General features: G+C 48.9%; 6 protein-coding genes across 6 annotated transcripts; 2 read left to right on the forward strand and 4 right to left on the reverse strand.

Annotated features, from left to right (window-relative positions):
• Positions 1-3,077: 3,077 nt before the first annotated feature.
• On the reverse strand, positions 3,078-5,445 carry EDB91DRAFT_1254920 (MATE efflux family protein; the record flags this gene model as incomplete). Its single annotated transcript, XM_041323886.1, has 14 exons — positions 3,078-3,318; positions 3,367-3,392; positions 3,442-3,548; positions 3,595-3,650; positions 3,704-3,799; positions 3,847-3,945; positions 3,997-4,009; positions 4,066-4,299; positions 4,354-4,425; positions 4,482-4,501; positions 4,553-4,692; positions 4,739-4,764; positions 4,817-5,034; positions 5,090-5,445. 14 exons carry the CDS (start codon positions 5,443-5,445, stop codon positions 3,078-3,080), a joined length of 1,704 nt encoding a protein of 567 aa, XP_041170747.1.
• Positions 5,446-8,422: 2,977 nt separating this feature from the next.
• On the forward strand, positions 8,423-9,168 carry EDB91DRAFT_1254921 (uncharacterized protein; the record flags this gene model as incomplete). The annotated part of the gene is made up of 2 exons (XM_041323887.1): positions 8,423-8,432; positions 8,492-9,168. 2 exons carry the CDS (start codon positions 8,423-8,425, stop codon positions 9,166-9,168), a joined length of 687 nt encoding a protein of 228 aa, XP_041170748.1.
• Positions 9,169-9,822: 654 nt separating this feature from the next.
• EDB91DRAFT_1169374 (uncharacterized protein) lies at positions 9,823-11,903 on the reverse strand. The gene is made up of 4 exons (XM_041320138.1): positions 11,659-11,903; positions 11,257-11,604; positions 10,599-11,203; positions 9,823-10,542 (listed from the first exon to the last, which is right to left on the reverse strand). Exons 1-4 carry the CDS (start codon positions 11,705-11,707, stop codon positions 10,087-10,089), a joined length of 1,458 nt encoding a protein of 485 aa, XP_041170749.1. The 5' UTR covers positions 11,708-11,903; the 3' UTR covers positions 9,823-10,086.
• A 652-nt stretch (positions 11,904-12,555) lies between these two features.
• On the reverse strand, positions 12,556-14,170 carry EDB91DRAFT_1169378 (uncharacterized protein). Its single transcript, XM_041320139.1, has 4 exons — positions 13,789-14,170; positions 13,571-13,733; positions 13,393-13,513; positions 12,556-13,338 (listed from the first exon to the last, which is right to left on the reverse strand). The coding sequence occupies exons 1-4, from the start codon at positions 13,940-13,942 to the stop codon at positions 12,853-12,855; spliced, it is 924 nt and encodes a 307-aa protein (XP_041170750.1). The 5' UTR covers positions 13,943-14,170; the 3' UTR covers positions 12,556-12,852.
• On the forward strand, positions 14,171-15,742 carry EDB91DRAFT_1169380 (uncharacterized protein). Its single transcript, XM_041320140.1, has 3 exons — positions 14,171-14,369; positions 14,420-14,720; positions 14,772-15,742. The coding sequence occupies exons 1-3, from the start codon at positions 14,197-14,199 to the stop codon at positions 15,552-15,554; spliced, it is 1,257 nt and encodes a 418-aa protein (XP_041170751.1). The 5' UTR covers positions 14,171-14,196; the 3' UTR covers positions 15,555-15,742.
• Positions 15,743-17,071: 1,329 nt separating this feature from the next.
• On the reverse strand, positions 17,072-17,411 carry EDB91DRAFT_1169384 (uncharacterized protein; the record flags this gene model as incomplete). The annotated part of the gene is made up of 1 exon (XM_041320141.1): positions 17,072-17,411. A coding segment is annotated over one exon (281 nt), but the record flags the coding sequence as incomplete, so codon positions are not given.
• Between the last annotated feature and the right edge of the window lie 110 nt (positions 17,412-17,521).

The raw sequence follows: 17,521 nt of genomic DNA on the forward strand, positions 1-17,521 counted from the left end.
TTTACTGGAGGTTGATGCTGTTGACGCGGTCTAGGTGGACTTCGGTGGAGTGTTTGTGGGTTTCTTGCTGCTACGGAAGTGCGTGTACTGTGTACTATTTTTGGTGCTGCTTCACTGCGTTTACCTCCCTCGTGCTTCCATAGACGCCCAGGACATGAGGGTTTGCCTCCATTAAGACTGCAGCAGGAATACCACCCCGTTATCCGTCCCTTTTCATGCCATTAAGTGACACATAAAGTGGATTAAGGAACTTGTGGTTTTCCTGATGCTAGATGGATAACTTCAATCTCCCCCGATATTGGCAGACACGTCGTCGTAGTGATCTCACTGTTTCCTTTTGCAATGCTCAATGCTCAGACTTTGGGCAAAGAGTCAACTCATTCGGAGACGCCTGACGCGCATGAGAAGAACGAAAAGAACTCTAAAAATACGGAACACCGTGCAGGACGAAGCTTTCGCACGACAGATGTCAACATTGCTGTTTCCCCGTGGTTCGTTTCACATGGCAGGCTGCAGGAGAGAGTCTCTTCGATGGTGTAGATAGTGATGCATTGATGCGTCCAGTACTACGTCGCATGAACCGGACACGGAGGCATCCGTCTGGGATCTGTTGCCAAGTCGACATCCTATCACCCCTCCATCCACGGGTCTGTGAATATCAATGCCTCAGAATGACTCCCGAACTTGAAATGGACTCGATGATCTGCTTTACGGCCGGCCCCAAGTTACGCTGCATTCGAGAACTTGGATCGCTAATCTGTCAAGTTGCAGTGCTTAACCATCATTCATGATTTCTGAGCTAAAACACGTCATTATCATGATGGCTGTTATACCACTACAAGGGCGTGGTCGAATACTTGAGAGTGCACCCCAACCTTCCTTCACTCATTATTGCTGAACTACCATTCTTGACAATGGTACATTATAGTATTTAGTGACTAGCGTCTCCGACCGCGTTATGGTCGCCGACAATCACCATCAGAGCTCGTGTCCCACGACCGGCTCGCGATCACGTTGGCACTGCTGGAACGTTTGGTCGTCGTCGTGGTCACACTCGGTGTTGATCTTATCGTAGTACAAAAAGGTCGGTCCCGTTATCATGGTTCTCCTTCCAACCCCCACTGTCATTCTTGGTTACAGGAAAAAGCATGACTCCCCCTCACACTCGCTTTCAACTTTTACTTCGCAATCGGCTGTCACACCATTCCAGTCACTTGTCGAACGGTGCTAAGGTTCAGTACTCTTCGATCGAGACTCTAATCCCTCCCAAGGATGGTTTTGATTCGTTAGATCAACCACACAATCTGGATGAGCGTAAGTACCAAATTTTTCTTGGATATCGTCTTACACATGCTTTTATTAGTCAACCGAGGCCTTAAGCAACCCGATATCGACTGCATAGACTGCGCTTCGTCTGGTAGTGACAATGTCTCCGATGAGCAGGCTAGTCCAACAGTACCATCTTTTGAAGTTGGGAATTTTGCGGTTGGATCGCCACGACATTTCATGGAGGCTCACGTTGCCCGACAGAATGTGGTCTTTTCCACAAGTATTAGTTACGGGACAAAACTCTACCCGTCCCCCGAATCTCAGGCTTCCACCCTCACAACTACTACGTTATCTGCCTACAGTCCCCCTCAGCCGTCAAATTTATGCAGCACCCCATTAAATGGTACCTCTAGCTGCTCAGCAGTATCCATTGGACCCTCTTCTGGTAGCTACAGGCCCCACCCAGTCATCAAGCTCGTGCGCTGGACGCCCAACACCATCACCCGAGAACGGGGCTGATTACCCGACAGACACCCTGACAATCTCCTCAATCACCTTTGAAATACTCACAACAACCGCGACGTCGCTTCAACCTGTCCTATCTATAGTTTCATTCACTAGTACTGTTATGGTTTCGAGTCCGTTGCCTCAACCAACGTCAGTACCTGACACCAATTCAAACTCCCAATCAACTCCAAACATCGCCGCCATCATAGGGGGACTATCGGAGCGGTCGCGCTTCTGGTTCTCCTTTTTTTAATTGTGATATGTCATCGCAGGAAACAACAACTCTCTGTAACACCTTTCAACCTCCCCGAGTCAACCGCAGGGCCGATGCATGTTGTGCCAAGGGCGCGGCTCAAGTGCAGGAGTACCAGTGGTGCTGTCCGTCCAAGCATCAGAGGTCCATCGTTTGTTCACATTTCCGACGCTTCCATCACAGAACATTCTGGGAACAGATGGCGATCCTTCGTTCCAGATCCCGTATCGTCTCACTTGTCCAACAATGATGACATGTCTACATCGAGCGTTGTCAGGCGCGATCAGGTCAACCAGCTAGAACGGCTGGTTCCATATCCATTTAGCGCCCGCGGTTCAGATCGCTATTGCCATTGCAGGGTAGAAAGCTGGATTGAACAGATAGGTTATGGAGAATGCCTCGCAAGAACCGAGCGAAGAGTTACCGGCTTATCGTTCGGATAAATCTTTGAAGAGCGGGAAAGCAGAAGGAAGCAGATCATGATGATGATGTCGTTCCTCGCTCCTATCCTCCTCTCTCATGGATACATAGTACGTCGGAGTACGTTTTTGAGGTCTGATATGCTGTACGCCCCCCCGCAGATCACTAACGTACGTATGTACGTGTAGCACGGGTATGTAACGGTTGGTCGTATTGTATTATTTTATGGACGTATCGATTGGGACGATGATACCGCGGCATCGTTATATTACGCTCGCTGCATACCGTTGGGTGGAAGATCTATGTTGAAACAACTCTGGCGGAACGCCGAATGGTGAACACCGCCGGGCCATCTTCGCCGCCGAACCAATCGGCCAGTTTGCCCCAAATACAATAATCACTGTAGTCTGCCACGAGAGGGGATTTCGATTCTGGACACACTTAACTGTCTTGTGTCGAACATCGCGACATAATAGACCGAAGGACCACACCCAAGGATAGGAAACATCAAGTAATCACAATATTTGTGTATTATTACATTGATCATTCGGTGATCAGGGTATTGAAGCTATCAGGCACCAGTTTTACGTGTTTTCCAAGTGTCTGCTATGAAAATCCTTGAGGGATATCAGAAGCGCGATTCTTCATTTTCCTCCGAGTCAATATGGTCTGCGTTTTTACTCTCCACAGCCAGCCTATCCAAAACTTTTCTCACCTCTTTCTGCCAGTCCGCTGTGATGCACATATAGATGCCCCAGGCGGAGCAATAGACGAGGGAAACTGTGAGCCCCAGCCATAGACCTACTAGACCCATATCCTTCTTGAAAGCCAACCAAATACCAAATGGAATGCCAATGACGTAGTAGGCACTGCAAAAGGGCGTCATCGAGGCAACGGTGGTTCATGAGAGACCTTACCTGAGGTTGAGAAGTGCGCCTGTGAACTGCAAGAGAACTCAATAAAAGAGTACGACAGAATTAATTAGCACTTACTTGTTTGCCTCGTGCTCGCAAAATACCACCGGCAACAGCGCTAGTCCCATCGAACACTTGGAATACAGCAACAAGTGGCAAAATCGATGCCACCAGAGTTACAATTTCTGTGATAAATGAGTATCGGAATGCACACGACATGGATTATCCTACCGGGGTCATCATTGAAGATATACGCCCACGACTTCCTGAACGACATGAACAGAACGCTGAAAAGGTTGTGTGTTAGTACTGCTTGACCCGAAACGGGCGTAATCTGTACCTCCATACTACAGCAATGGCAACTGCAAGAACAACCGCGGTGTTTGCAGAGACACCAGCGCGCCTGGCTCGCTTTTCGCCTAGAAGATTCCCAATTCTACAGAAAATTCAGCCGAAGCATCAGGTAAGTTGGACGCAACATACCGCACAGACGTTGCTACGGCCAGGGCGAAAGGAGCTTGGTATGTACAGGATGCTGAGATGAGCAGAACGGATTGGGTAGCTAGGGTAACAGGACCAAGCCTATAAACGAATGTCAGCAATGTTGGCTACTTATGTAGTTAAGTATCATACAAACTAGCGGCCACTGTCGAAACGCAATTCAGCATGCTAATATCCATAAGTTGCATACTATATACGCACGACCGATAAGCTCCCATGACCACCATTCAGACGCGGTCTGGCCAACGCCAGCGAGTCCCAGTTGCACCAGAAGACCTAAGCCAGTAAAGCTGCGCCTTGAGATAGGATACCAGGCGGTTTTCTCGACATGGAAAATGCCGTAGATCACTGATGCGATTGAAATAAGGTTGAAGGAAATAGCGGTGGCAATTGGGGCTCCGATGAAACCAATCCTGACTGGTTCAGGACCCCACACTGGAAAGCTGTATGAGCTTCGAATTGAAAAGAACGCATATAATAGGTAATCACCAAGAACGTAATTCAACAGGGCATTGATCGGCGCTACCGCCAGAATGATCTTAGTTGGTACAGCGAAAAGTCCTCAAAAAAGTAATCCCTGATCAGTATGTAACACTTCCGGTGATGTCATTCATTACCTTGAGATTGGAAGTAGCGCCTATCCATTCGTCAGAACGTCATTAATAAATGCACTAAGAATGTAGCGTACCGCGAAATACAGTTGAAAGTATATGCTGGGAGCCCCAAAGATGCCCATTTTAAGTAAACACCAGCTAGGTGCGCAACTTCAGGATCCTGTCTGAGCAGGAGTAAAATTGATTCAGCATTGAACCAAATCATAAGAACTGGCTAAAGTATGTCAATAGGGGAACGGGAGGGAGGGTAAGAGAGATACCATAAGGGTTGCGACTGTCACAACAACTGCAGAAATGATCAGACACAGGAGCATCAGACAAAAAAGAGTTTTGCTTACGCATGCGTTGGCTCCATAAACCAACCAGTTGCGGTTGACTAGATGTCCATGCCGCAGGGAGAAGTGTGTCAAGAGTAGATGCAAAACCTTGCACGATCGAGTAGCCTGATACACTCGCAGTCATGGAACCTAATGTTGCAGCAGCAAGTGCTACCGTGGACAAGTGCCCGATAGACACTACGGAAGCCACAATTAAGCTATACTCGAACACATGAGTGCTGCATCAACAGAAGGTTAGTGAAAGTTACGCGGGAGATCGCAATGTGGACAAACATAAAAACGGGCGAACTGTACTTCATCAGGATGACAAGTTCCTCCCGGAATATCTCCCAAGTGTCAAGGCCGTCCCTTTCGTTTGAAAATTTCACATCTTCTGCTATGCAAGGAATTGGCGTCGAGAGTAGAGGAGTATTCTCCGTTGGCATAATGGTTGTTACTGCTGGTGCTGAGGGGATGATACGAATACTGGCCCGCGGAGCCGCCCCACTCCCTGTTTGAGAGTCTACAGTTCTGTTCTGCGGCTTCTTCTGTGTCTGATCCTCCACGTCATGCACCGTAGAGGCCACAAAATGAGAAAGAATTGCGTAGTCACGAGGCAGAGAACCAGGGGTGCCCAAGTGAGCAGACATGATGTCTGACAAACGTCTTTAGGATGACCTTGAAGCAATTAATGAGACCAATTTTTATGGTCACACGACCGGCTCGGAGTTGAAGCTAATCGCCATCTGCTAAAGGGTCCGAAATATATTGCAATGTACAGGTTTAAAATAAAATTTACCAAATTATAAACTGTCGTAAGCGAGTTGTAAACCTGGTACTCCATAGTAGTATCGACAAGGTAGAAGTCGATTTGCGGGCTAATGGGCTCTCACCGGGACAGAGAACGCGGTCGATCGAGAAAACGTCCTGTCACACCCAAGTCACACCTGCCGACATCGTGACTGCCGACTTCTCTTGGCCTCGTCCTAGGTGCCGATTGCGCCGGACGCGTAGATGAGCCTGTCATTACCTGTATCGGTCTGCAAAGTAACGCAATTTCGAATTCTCAGGCTGGTTCGAGACTAGGAGTTTCTGGGAAGCGAGACGAGCGACATACCCGGTGAGAATACTCAAGTGATGTTCAAAACAGAGGTCGATGTATATCGAAAAGGGCTGATAGATGCTTGAGAGTACTTATACTAGATGGTGGTCGAATGTTAGAAAAATATGAATTCGCAAATGGTGCTGAGAAACATGGATGCAGGTGGATGCAGGAGTAACCATCGCACTTAACGCTGGTTCGCGGATCCAACAAAAGTCTGTGGGGTGGGAATCTGGGAATGGGCTTGTCCGTGCTTGTTCGGTCCGACAGACTGCGAACTGACGCCTGGACTTACATACTGGTGATCAAAGGCCGCCCTTCCAGTGCATACCTATACTTATCGTCAGACTCACCATACGGATTCTTTGTAAACGGTCTGAGGAATTCTACCGTGTAGAACGGCTATCTTCATTCTATTTGGTCTACCTACTACGGGAGACTTATTTATACCTGTCATACTTGCGAATAGCGTGAGTATCGGCTTCTCTCGGTCTGGCGATTGCGCTGGATCCATTGAGATTCTGACCAGTGACTGTCTGATGGAGAGTTTTTCATCATATGTCCGTTGCTCTAGGTTGGTCTATACCTGTATCGCACTTCAAAGTAACGCAATCTTGAAATATTAGGCTGGTTCGAACCAAACGAGCCTACTTCAACGAAATGAGGCAGGTCACTGTTACTACGCGAGATCGATGCAGGCCGACGAACAGTTGCATGTTATTGCAACTACAATACCAATACGTAGTGGGTACTTCAGTCAGATATCATAATGAGTGCTCCTCTATTCTAAGGTCTCCATTGCTCAAACGGCACCGTTTTTTTTCAGAATGCAACTACCTCGATCAACGCAACAACCAACTACTTGGTACGTATCGTGCATCAGCCACACTGCACCAATGCGAAATCAGAAATATGTCTTACTTCCTTCACCACTTGCCGCTCAGGCTTGACTTATCGACACCGACAAGCATTTACGCATGTAACCTACCATGCTGGCTGAGTCAAAAATCCGGGATGCAAGGAAAATCGCGGGTAATCACGCTTCAAATTCTGCAGATTCCTCTGCAGTGTAAATGTGCCCATGCAATTGGCAGCAAATGGTGCAGCACCCCTGGTAACATTGCGCATTGATAGACGTAGACACAGTCAAAGCAACAAGAACTGGCGAGGATCAAGGAGAAACTGTATTGTGTGATGTGATATGGGATCAATAACGCTGAGGGTAGGACGTCGCGAAGGCTGCTACTTTTATGCCTTCAAATCGTGTCCTGAGCAGAACTTCACGGTGAGAATGGAACTTCTCAGCAAGAGTATAGGCAGAACCTATCCCCTTTCAAACGGACGTCATTTACATGCCACCAGGCCTCAAATCCGATTCGTTTTGTCACCTATGGATAAGAATAAGTGGCTCCACTATATGAAACGATGCTGATTTACCCGCTGCCGCATGCAGGGGCTGAACCCGACATACCGGCATACCGTAGGATGATGCTAGCACCGAAGGCAATGGATCACTTCCGAACGAGTCGCCTGATATGATCACTCGAAGGAACGATGTGTAAGCATTCTCCTAATTCAACGTGCTTGGTGCTAATACTGCTTTCAATTTCTGGGAACCGAAAAAGTTCGGAAGAGCAACATATCCAGTACTTCAAGGAGAGCACTCAAGTGACGAGGTCGATACATATCGAAAAGGCCTAGTTGATAGAGTTTGAATGATAGAAAAATCTGAATTCACAAATGGTGCCTGAGAAACGTGGAAGGTGGGTGCAGGAGTAGATGTCTGTTCGGTCTGGCAGGCTGCCAAGGTCCAACTGGCGCCTGGCAGTGATCGAGCTTCCACAGAATCGTCAGACTCGCAATACGGATACTTTGTTAACAATCACCGAGTTCTAGATACCGTGGTAGGACAGCCAGTACTACAGGTGCAATTCATTCGGTATGATGGTAACGTTTGCATAATTACAAGTCCGAGATTGCTGATGAGTTAATCTGTCAAAGTTGCAGTGTTGAACCCCATCATCCGAGTGAAACACATCATAATGGCTGTGGTGCCGCAACCCTGACCAAATAATTACCTAGTGAGCCCCGAAATCCCGTCGGTCGTAGATGCTGAACTACCTCTCTTGACAACAGTGCGTCCAAGCACTTACTTTTGCGACTGTCGTCGTCTCCGACCATGTCGAGGTCACTGTTGATCATCATGCATCATGTCTCACGAGACCGACCCACGATCAATTTGGCACAGGCTGCCGAAACGTTTGGTCGTCACTCGGGGTGCGAAAGCTGTTTGATCTCACCCATATGGTACAAAAAAGGTCGGTCTCGTTGACATGGTTCTCCCAACCCCCCTAGATTTGTTGGCCAAAGGGAGAATGACTCCCTCTCACACTCGCTTTAATTTTTTATTTCGCAATCATCTACCATACCATTCCCGCCATTCGTCGAACCACGCTAAGTCTCAGCACTCTTCGTTAAAGACCAAGGGTGGTCTTGATTCGTTAGACAGACCACGGAAAACCAGCATGGATGGGCGTAGGTATCAATTTTTTTGGCTATCTTCTTGAGCATATGTTTTCTAATACTCAAACAAGGCCTCCAGCTGTCTGAAGAACCCGAGATCAGCTGCGTGGACTGCACTTTATCATCTGCCGGTGACCATTTCTCGAATGACCAGGCTAGTCCAATGGCAACCGCATCACATTTTGAACGCAGAGAGTCGGATGCTAGTACCACTTTCGTTTCCCCTACACCCTGGAGTGTAGACCCTCCTAGTCCTTCACCTATCATCACCCCAAATGCTTCTGAACCACAAGGCACCCAGACTTTTAATATACTCACGACAACCATCACGTCACTTGGGCCTCTCCCCACAGTTACATCGACCAGTATTGTTATGGTTCCGAGCCCGTTCCCTCAACCGACGCCAGTGACTGACACCAGTTCGAAATTTCAATCGCGCCCAACCACAGGTGCCATTGTAGGAGGAACCGTAGGAGCAGTCGCACTTCTAGCTCTCCTACTTTTTATTGTGCTGTGGCGTCGCAGGAAACAACAGCTCTCCGTAACGCCCTTCAACCTCCTTTCAACTGCAGGGCCAACGCAGGTTGAGTCACGGGTGCAGCTCAAGTTGAGCACCAGTGGTGCTGTCCGTCCAAGCAGCACAAGCTCGTCGTTCATTCAATACTCTGACGCATGTCTCGCAGAGTATTCTGTGAACAGATGCTCATCATGCGCTACAGATCCCATATCATATCACTTCCCCAACTGATCATGATATCTCTGCGTCCAGCGTTGCCAGGCGCCAACGGGCCTACGAGCTAGACAAGCTGTATCCATATCCATATCCAATACATCTCGCGTCTCCACCCCGGATCATCACCGCAGTGTAGAAAGCTGGGTTGAGCACATGGTTACGGATGATCATTTGGGAGCACCGAGTGGAGAGCTACCGGCTTATCCTCGTCGAGTCGGCGAAATCTTTGAGGAGCAGGGAAGCAGATCATGATGATCATGACGTTCTCCCTAACTCTCAGGCTCATCCGTCCCTCCCATAGTAGATAAGACAATACCGATACAATGGTAACCAAGACCAGGGGCGACTTAGAGTATACTATACTATATATTGACCAGTAGCAAAATGTAATGGTCGCATTGCCTTGGGGCTGCGTAGTTCAGATGATGAGGCCACCGCGTCACCGCAAGATGATTATATCTACGCACATTATATACCCGTCCAAGATCCGTGTTGAAAAACATCTAGGGAACCATAACGTCAAACGTTGAGCACCGCCGAGCATTCCTCACCACGTAGTTAATTGCTCTGCTTCAAAGAATCAAATGTCTACTACGAGGGAACCAACGTTGTGGATCAGGAGGCCTGATAAAATCCAGTCCAGTTCGAATATGCTTTGCTTCGCGAAAATCAGGTTCAACGGGTATAATAATATTGCTCATTTACGACAGGCACACAAGACAACAGAAACGATATGGCTACAAGGGGTGCGATCCAATCCAACACAGCAGGTGATAAAGCTACAAGTCAACGATACCGTGCAAGTAAGGGTCATATAAAAACAGCGAGAAAAACGGCTCGGAGGCAGGAAGTCCGAAACCATTAAAAAAAATAGCTATACATACAAGTGATAGATCGTGGAAATGGAGATAGAAAGATGTGGAGTCGAGATGATCAATACGAGTTGTATTCAAAACCCATGATGGAGGGGGTATCCATGACGCCGAACGGTGGGAACAAACCCTCGATGCCAGTCGAGTAGCAAGAGAGTTGGGGCTCTGCGATCTGTTGTTCACCAGGGCCTAACAAGCAGTCCAAACCCTTGGCAGGAACATTGTATTGCTGGGAAGAGATATCCTGCCATTGCTCGAATTGGGAACCTACGTACTGCGGCTGAGGTGCGACTAGCGGGAGAGACATGTCGGAGTGTGCAGGGGACCCGGTGTATGGGGATGAAGATGCAGACTGGGAGTTGTTGTACTCAGTCGGCATCCAGGTTGAGGGATCATTCGGGTCGAATGTCATGGCATTGATGTCGATCGATAGGTCGTGAATTGGGTCCAAGGGAGCAATGCCACCAAAGTCCTGAGATGCATGCGGAGTAAAAGTGGAGATCATCTCGTTGAAGTTCTGCATCGTTGTGTTAGCGTCGAGAAAGAAAATCCAAAACATTGATAAGTACGTACGAATGCGAAATCTGGGTGTGTGGCTTGGCTAGAGAAGTTCGAGTTAAAGAACGATGGCTCAAATAAGCTGGTGTCCGCCTCTGGGAGGGGAGACTCATCGCGCTGCAGGGAGGCAGGTGTAGCGATGCCCCAAGAGCGGGGGATAGCCGGTTGAGCACTCGAAGCTCTGCGCTGACCCAGGATGAAGCGAGCGGAGCGGGAGATATTTCCAACAGGAGACCCAGGACGCGAGCCTGCGAAGAAAGGCAGCGTCGGGATGGTAATGCCAGTCGCATTGAACCGCGAATCCGGAAGCGGTACGGAAGAGGATCGCCTATGATGATAGATGGGGGCAGGGGCATACACTTTATTTTCGTCGAGCTGGCGAATAGCAGCGGCGAGCTCCTCGCCCTTCATTCCATCAAGGAGGAGCTGAGCAACCTCTTCACAGCGGCGCTCGTCCTCAGCAGTGGGAGCAGCCTTTTCCTTTTTCTTCTCCTTGTTCTTGTTATGGACTGGGCGGAAACGGTACTCAGGGTACCGCGCCTTGTGCTCAGCTTTGGCGTGTTTGGCTTTGATTTCCCAAACTCGCTTTTCCTCAAGAGGAAGCGCTCTCCAGCAATTTCCTAGGCACAGGATGAGTGATCACGTGACGCTATCTCAAAAAATTAGGGCATACCGATGATCTTCGAGAGTGAACCGTGGTTAGTCTCGATTGACCCTGGAACGTGCTTCTGGCGCACAAAGTCCGCCCGGAACAACATGAACGCATTCGGGGGACGTGGGATGTACCCTAGCGACCGGCGCTTGCCAGGAGGTACCCGTCTCTTCGTCGTGGTCGGGGGCAGCTCTGAAGGAGGGAAAAGCTGCGTAGTAGGAGACGACGGCTCTGGCGTAGGCGATGATAAAGACTCGTCAGTCTCGGTAAAAGTGACTGGTGTGACATTAGGTGCGAATGTAACTGATCGTGGTGAAGGAGTCGTTGTGTTGATTCCGTAGATGCCTGCCTTGATAGGATGGAGAGCCGCTATTGACCGTCATGATGAGCATGATACAAATGAGAAATGATTATAGAACATACTAATGGCTAAGGATGACCGTCGACGGTGCGAAAGACGGACGGCAGGCATAGTCTATAGTGATATGGATACAGTAGCACGGTAGTAGTTGGGAAGCTCCCTAAAGCAGGAAACAAAAGAGACTCGGAGGGGGGGAACAAAAAGCGCTATTGTGTTGGGCGTTCCTTATAGCTTTTCAGGCAGAGAGTCCGTCCGAAGATTGATTCTTCCCAAGCGGGGTCCAGAGTGTGGGTGCATGATTTAATTTCATACACAGGACCTACAACACCGCCTCACGTTATTTCTGGCTAATGATAATCACCAAATGGTGATTTTGTAGGCTGAGAACATAGAAGGTTAGCCCTTTTTAATGAATTGGATGCGTATCACGGTTTATCACCGTTTTTCGAGTGTTCAAGGTCCTCGTCGTGGAAGCAACTCTTGATTTATCCAATCCCTTGTATCAAAAACGGTACATAGCTTGGGACTTCCTTTTTTGGTTTCTGTGGTTTGCTTCCGAGTCGGTCCCTCTCGGGAACGTTTGCGCTGTTCGCGGCGCTCTCGGGTCAGTGCCTTTCCAAATCAGAAACTCGGAGATGTGGGGGTGACCTGGTCACCTTGCTGACCTGGCAGTATTTTTCAACAGAGGCTTCATGAAACCATGAATCAAAAAGTTGTCTGCCCCATGTTTGGCCCATGATGATCACACCCTGAGACAGGCCCATCACTGTAACGTAAATTCTGAAAATTTGCATTGGACGCCAAAGGTCCATGTGACGCGGCGCTTGGCACTCCAGAACTTTGACGCTTCTTCATCGCCGTTCTGAAGGCCGCACAGTTGCCGAAGGTTCCCATCCGCCACAAGAATTATCCACAGCAGTCGGAGCGCCTAGGCGGCCTAAACCTTTGTCCTGCATATGGGCGAGGGAGGGGGGGAAATATGTCGTATTACGACTGACCAATACCGGTAGCGCATCGGTATGAAGTCCAAGGGTATGCTACAATATGTTAAGATTGCACGTATGCAATAGGAATATACAGGTATAAGTTATCAATAAACAATGTGGAATTGAACATAATGATATGGACATTGAACAGGGCGATCCAGAGCATGACCGCTGGACATAGTGGAAGAATCGGGAGACCCGGGTATTATTGAGAAGAAGCGGTGAAATGAAAGGTGACGATCCTTGGGGCCTGGATGTGATTCGGAGGAATCAAGCATAGTGCACCAAAAACCACAGGACCCAGACGAAGCTGACGAAACCAAGGCATGGTGGCGAAATGAAGTGCGAACTGGCGCCATCGATCAACGGAGCAGCCTGACCAATGGTGTAATTCAAGCAGTCCAAAAGAGTCATGTCCACCCCAGAAGGCAACGGCGAGTCTGCGGTATTTGGATTGCTGTTGAATGTAGCGGAGTTGTTATAGCCATCCAGAGTGAGCACGATGCTGGAAGAGCGGTAGTACTGTATGGCTTGCTCCGGCTGAGGGCCTCCTGCAGCGGATGAGTTGTACGGTGACGGAGATGTTGAACTCGAGGATGCCAAATGCGACGAGCAATTGGTGTTGATGGAACCGATCAAGGAGCCAACCGTACTGTTGTCAGATAGCACATGGAAAGTCGAACCCGTGTTATTTGAGACGAAGTTGGCCTGTGCCATCGGTCCACCCAATCTACTGGTATTGAACGAATCACCGTACTGTGGACGTGGGGGCATCAGTGAACTCCTGGTGTGAGGAGGTAAAAATGTTACTTCAGTATTATGGAGGGCCTGGTTTGCACTTCCATCCCAAACAACCGGCCAGAACCAAAACGGAAATCCTCGACCTGCGACACCATAGCCAGAGTATCCAGGGTATCCACTACCATAGGTTCTGGATGACAATTGAATTACTTTCAACGATTGGCAAGAAAATAATCTATTGACGAACCTTGTGCCGTACACCTGTGGTCTTGAACCGCCTCCAGCAGTGCGGCCGGAGAAAAGCTGTCCGACAGGGATGGTTTCGGCTTTCCCGCCTCCATATCCGTATGATGTTGCAGTGCTCTTGCCGCTGGAGGAGCTACCCTTGAGTGGTACCGTTGAAGTCTTGCCTGAAAAGTCCATTGAGTTCTGATGTCACCGCACTTAAAAAATTGGTAGACGTGCCCCCGCTGCCGCTCCCTGAGCTGCCTCCGCTCTTTCCACCACCACTTTTACCACTCCCACCGCTACTGCTACCACCACTTTTTCCCCCACCGCCACCACCTTTGCGGCGACCGATTTCCTGATAACGCGAACTCGTGATAAATGGAATACGCATTTGGTGAGGAAGTTCGATGAAGTGCGGGGAAAGATGAAAGATGAGGAGCCCGTTTTATAAAGCTCTACTGGTCCACAGCTGGTTATGTATTGTTCTTTTCAGAACGTGGTGGACAGCGCATTGACACTGATAGCAAAATTATATTGTGCTACACCGCTTTGGAAAGTCCCCTATAATGGTCACAGCTTGTCACATGCCAAATCTCAATGTCACGCGTCAACTGTCACACTCGCGTCTTATTCTTCCACCTCGCGATGGCAGCAGCACTCGAAAGAGAGAGTCTAATGAAACTATGCTCAGGAGAAACATACGAAAAAGCACAGGCCATTCTACGACTTGCGAAAACCAAAACTGGCCCTGGCTCTGGGTATCTCGTCGCCCACGCTAATGCACTCCCGGGTGTCTGTGCGTACCTCGCGTCAGAAGAGTGCGTCATTTCCCGATCACGAGCATTCAGCATCTGACAATCTTTCACAGACTGAACAACAATGAAGTGTCACAAAAAGCCGCTATCGCGAGCGCTTGCATCAGTCAGAATGATTTTACGAAGGCCTTGAATACTGTGCGGCAAGCACTTGGCCCTACGGGGAAACAGCACACGAGGGGTCTGAATTATAGATCGCTCATTGGCACGTACCGTGTAGCGCCACCCGACGAGGCCTTGGAGTGGATGCGCGAGGTAGAAAGCAGTGTCCCCAAGGTAGACATGCTTCGTACGCGCCATCGAGCCAGCACGGTAACTTGTGCTATATTTTACTGGATCTGTCAGATCATGGAGGTCCGCACGTTATGTTCTCTTGAGATTTCCTTGCTCACGTCGTCTTTCTAGGTTCAGGGGGTGCAAGAAAAATCACTTTGTCAAATCCATGACGTCTCCCTACCTGCGTTCAAGTCCGTCATAAAGGCCCTCGACAAGGATTGCGATGCGGTCGCTGACCGCATCAAATCTCAACTACAAGAAACTAATTCGTCTGGACCATCTTCGAGACTTCGGACTCGTCCTTCTACCTCACCACAGAAGTCTCCATCCAAGTCCGCCATGAAAGCCAGACCACAGGATGTCACGCCAGCCAAACCCCTGGCACTCAAACGCATGGTTGTATTCTCACACGACGCTTTGGATGGTTCCGACGATATCTCATTACCCGAAACTCCAACCAAAAGACGTCGGGTTGAGCTACGTTCTAAACCTGGCGCAAGCGTCTCGCCCACAAAGCGCACAGCTACGCCACAGAGAACCGCATCCTCAATAGCTGCATTTGAACAGGCCATCAGGGGAGATTCCACCCCGCGCCATGAACAGCAAAAACCTATATTCTCTGTTGCTATATCTAGTGACGCCCATTCTCCATTGCCTGGTCCCTCCACCCCGCGGCGCACGCGAAGCCAACCTTCTAGATTAGCTGAAGATCCAGCTGCAATGGAAGTCGACGAACAGCGAGCGGAGCCTCCAGTGCGCAAACGTTTCCGACCAGTGTTCCTGGATCAGCAGCAGTGGTGCAGTCGAGATCCAAAACTTGCCAAGATCTGGGACGCTGCTGTAGAGCATAGGACGCGGATGATGGGGCTTTATGCACATCCTTTTGATCAGTATCGTCCTGTTGCATCCTGAGTCACGTAGGGGCGAAGTTAGAGGGATGCTGTGATTATCGCCGATATCGTTATCATTCTAAATCACGATTGTTGTATCTCACCGTCCATAATCGTGCAACCGCCTCGGAAATCTGTAGATTATAGCATCAATTGACCTGTGCACGCTTGAACATTGCGTGATGCAGGGTGCTTCCTCGGCGATTAGATCGAAGCCGATAAGTTGAGGCCATTTGCGTTAGCTGTCCGATCTCCGTATTTAGTGGGACATCACAAGATACGTACGTGCTAAGCGCTAAGAGCTGCCACTAGGACTGCCGTGGTGTAATGATCGCTAGCGAGTGTGTCCACAGCTTCCATGGCAGCGTCTACCTCAGAGTCAGCTCGCCTGCCACTTGCGTCACCATAATTGAGAAGCTTCAGACCGCTGCTTCAGAATAAAACAAGTTGATTTCGACGACATATGTGCTGTGCAGCTCATTCGAGATGTCTTGGGTTTACGGTGTTTTTTTATATAGTTTGCATGGCATGCAAGCGTAGAAAGCCGTGCGTGATACTAGTCCAAAAAGCATGTCCAAGGTTTGAACTTAAAGTCTGGATGAACCTAGGCGCCATGGCCTAGCAATTGTCCTTGATTGATGAAAGGTCTGACTGAAGCCTGAACCTAGAACTGGACATCAGTTAAGGCACACTGTAGCAGCACTATAAGTCTGGATTCAGAAGAACGAGAGATTCCTGCAGGAATGAAAGAAAAAAAAGGTTATGAGTGCTGGTCTGACCGTGACGACTCGCATGGCAGGAGAGTAGTCCCCCGTGGGCAGATCCAATAGAAGGAAGACAGTCGTTCTTTCTGTATTAGGGTCGCTTTCACTGGCGGGGCTGATACCGTAGCTCAACATTTTCTCAATGTTGAGCTCCAATATCAACAGCCCCAGTGCGTGCAGACTAGCGGGAAAGAGGCAAAGCTACTATCTTCTACGAGACCCAAGTTGGACTCCCAATGAGAACACTTCTGGTTTAACGATTTGCGAGAATGGGGAAAGGTCAGAAGACAAGTGAAACAGTTATTATGGGGTCGAGAGATTTATTAGTGCCTTGTAAATACCCCATAGTTATGCCTGTTATTAACAACTCACTTTTCGTCCGTACCCTAAAGGGGAGACGGTCTTCCCGCGAGATTTTGTGAGCCGATTCTACATATGATAGTAGTTTCTGAGGATGATACATCTAACTGCATAAGTATCACGATGGTACCGCATCTCTTGCTGCCAGATCAGGTACCCCTGACATCTCACGTTGACCTGGACGGATAGACGGTCAACAACATCTGAAGTTAACGAGGACCGTACGTTTGAGATGCTAATACGTTGCATTGTGGATCTTGTGCGGCAGGTAGTGTAACGTGTTGGGCTTCTGCCCTGCGCCCATGGCTAGTATCCAGGGTTCTTGTTGGCTCCTACCACGTGCCTATGGCGTAGATCTCCTTCTATCATTACTACCCCTTCATAAACGCCCATCAGTGCATCATATCTCAGTTACCTTCATTGTGTCCAGTGAGTCCGCTCGAAAGCACATGTGTCCACCATCATGCGCAGCAGTTAACTCTCAACCAGATGTTTCTTACACCTCGTTCTTGTATTGCACCCTGATTTGCCACGAGATAAAAAAGGCCTACTTAGAACGATCGCTTTGGCGCTAATGTCTCCACAGTTCCGGTATCGATGAGATGCTGCTACCAGCTCGCGATCAAGATTCATTGAATCAACGGTCCACATGCCTGCCTTGCTGTACATGACACGTGGTTTTCCTTGAACTGTTAATACCAGTAGTAGTAATACGCAGCGTCTGAGTTGGAAAGAGTGGTGGCACCATGGCATGGTGGAACATAACTTTACAAGTCGATTGTTCTACTTACTTGACACGGGTGACGAATCACGTGCAGCAACTTCTTTACAGTTATTTGGCAAGTCAATTTCCTTTTTCGATAGA

The sequence above is a fragment of the Suillus paluster genome, assembly GCF_016628075.1.
Source record: "Suillus paluster strain FC165 chromosome Unknown EDB91scaffold_121, whole genome shotgun sequence".
NCBI classification, from domain to species: domain Eukaryota; kingdom Fungi; phylum Basidiomycota; class Agaricomycetes; order Boletales; family Suillaceae; genus Suillus; species Suillus paluster.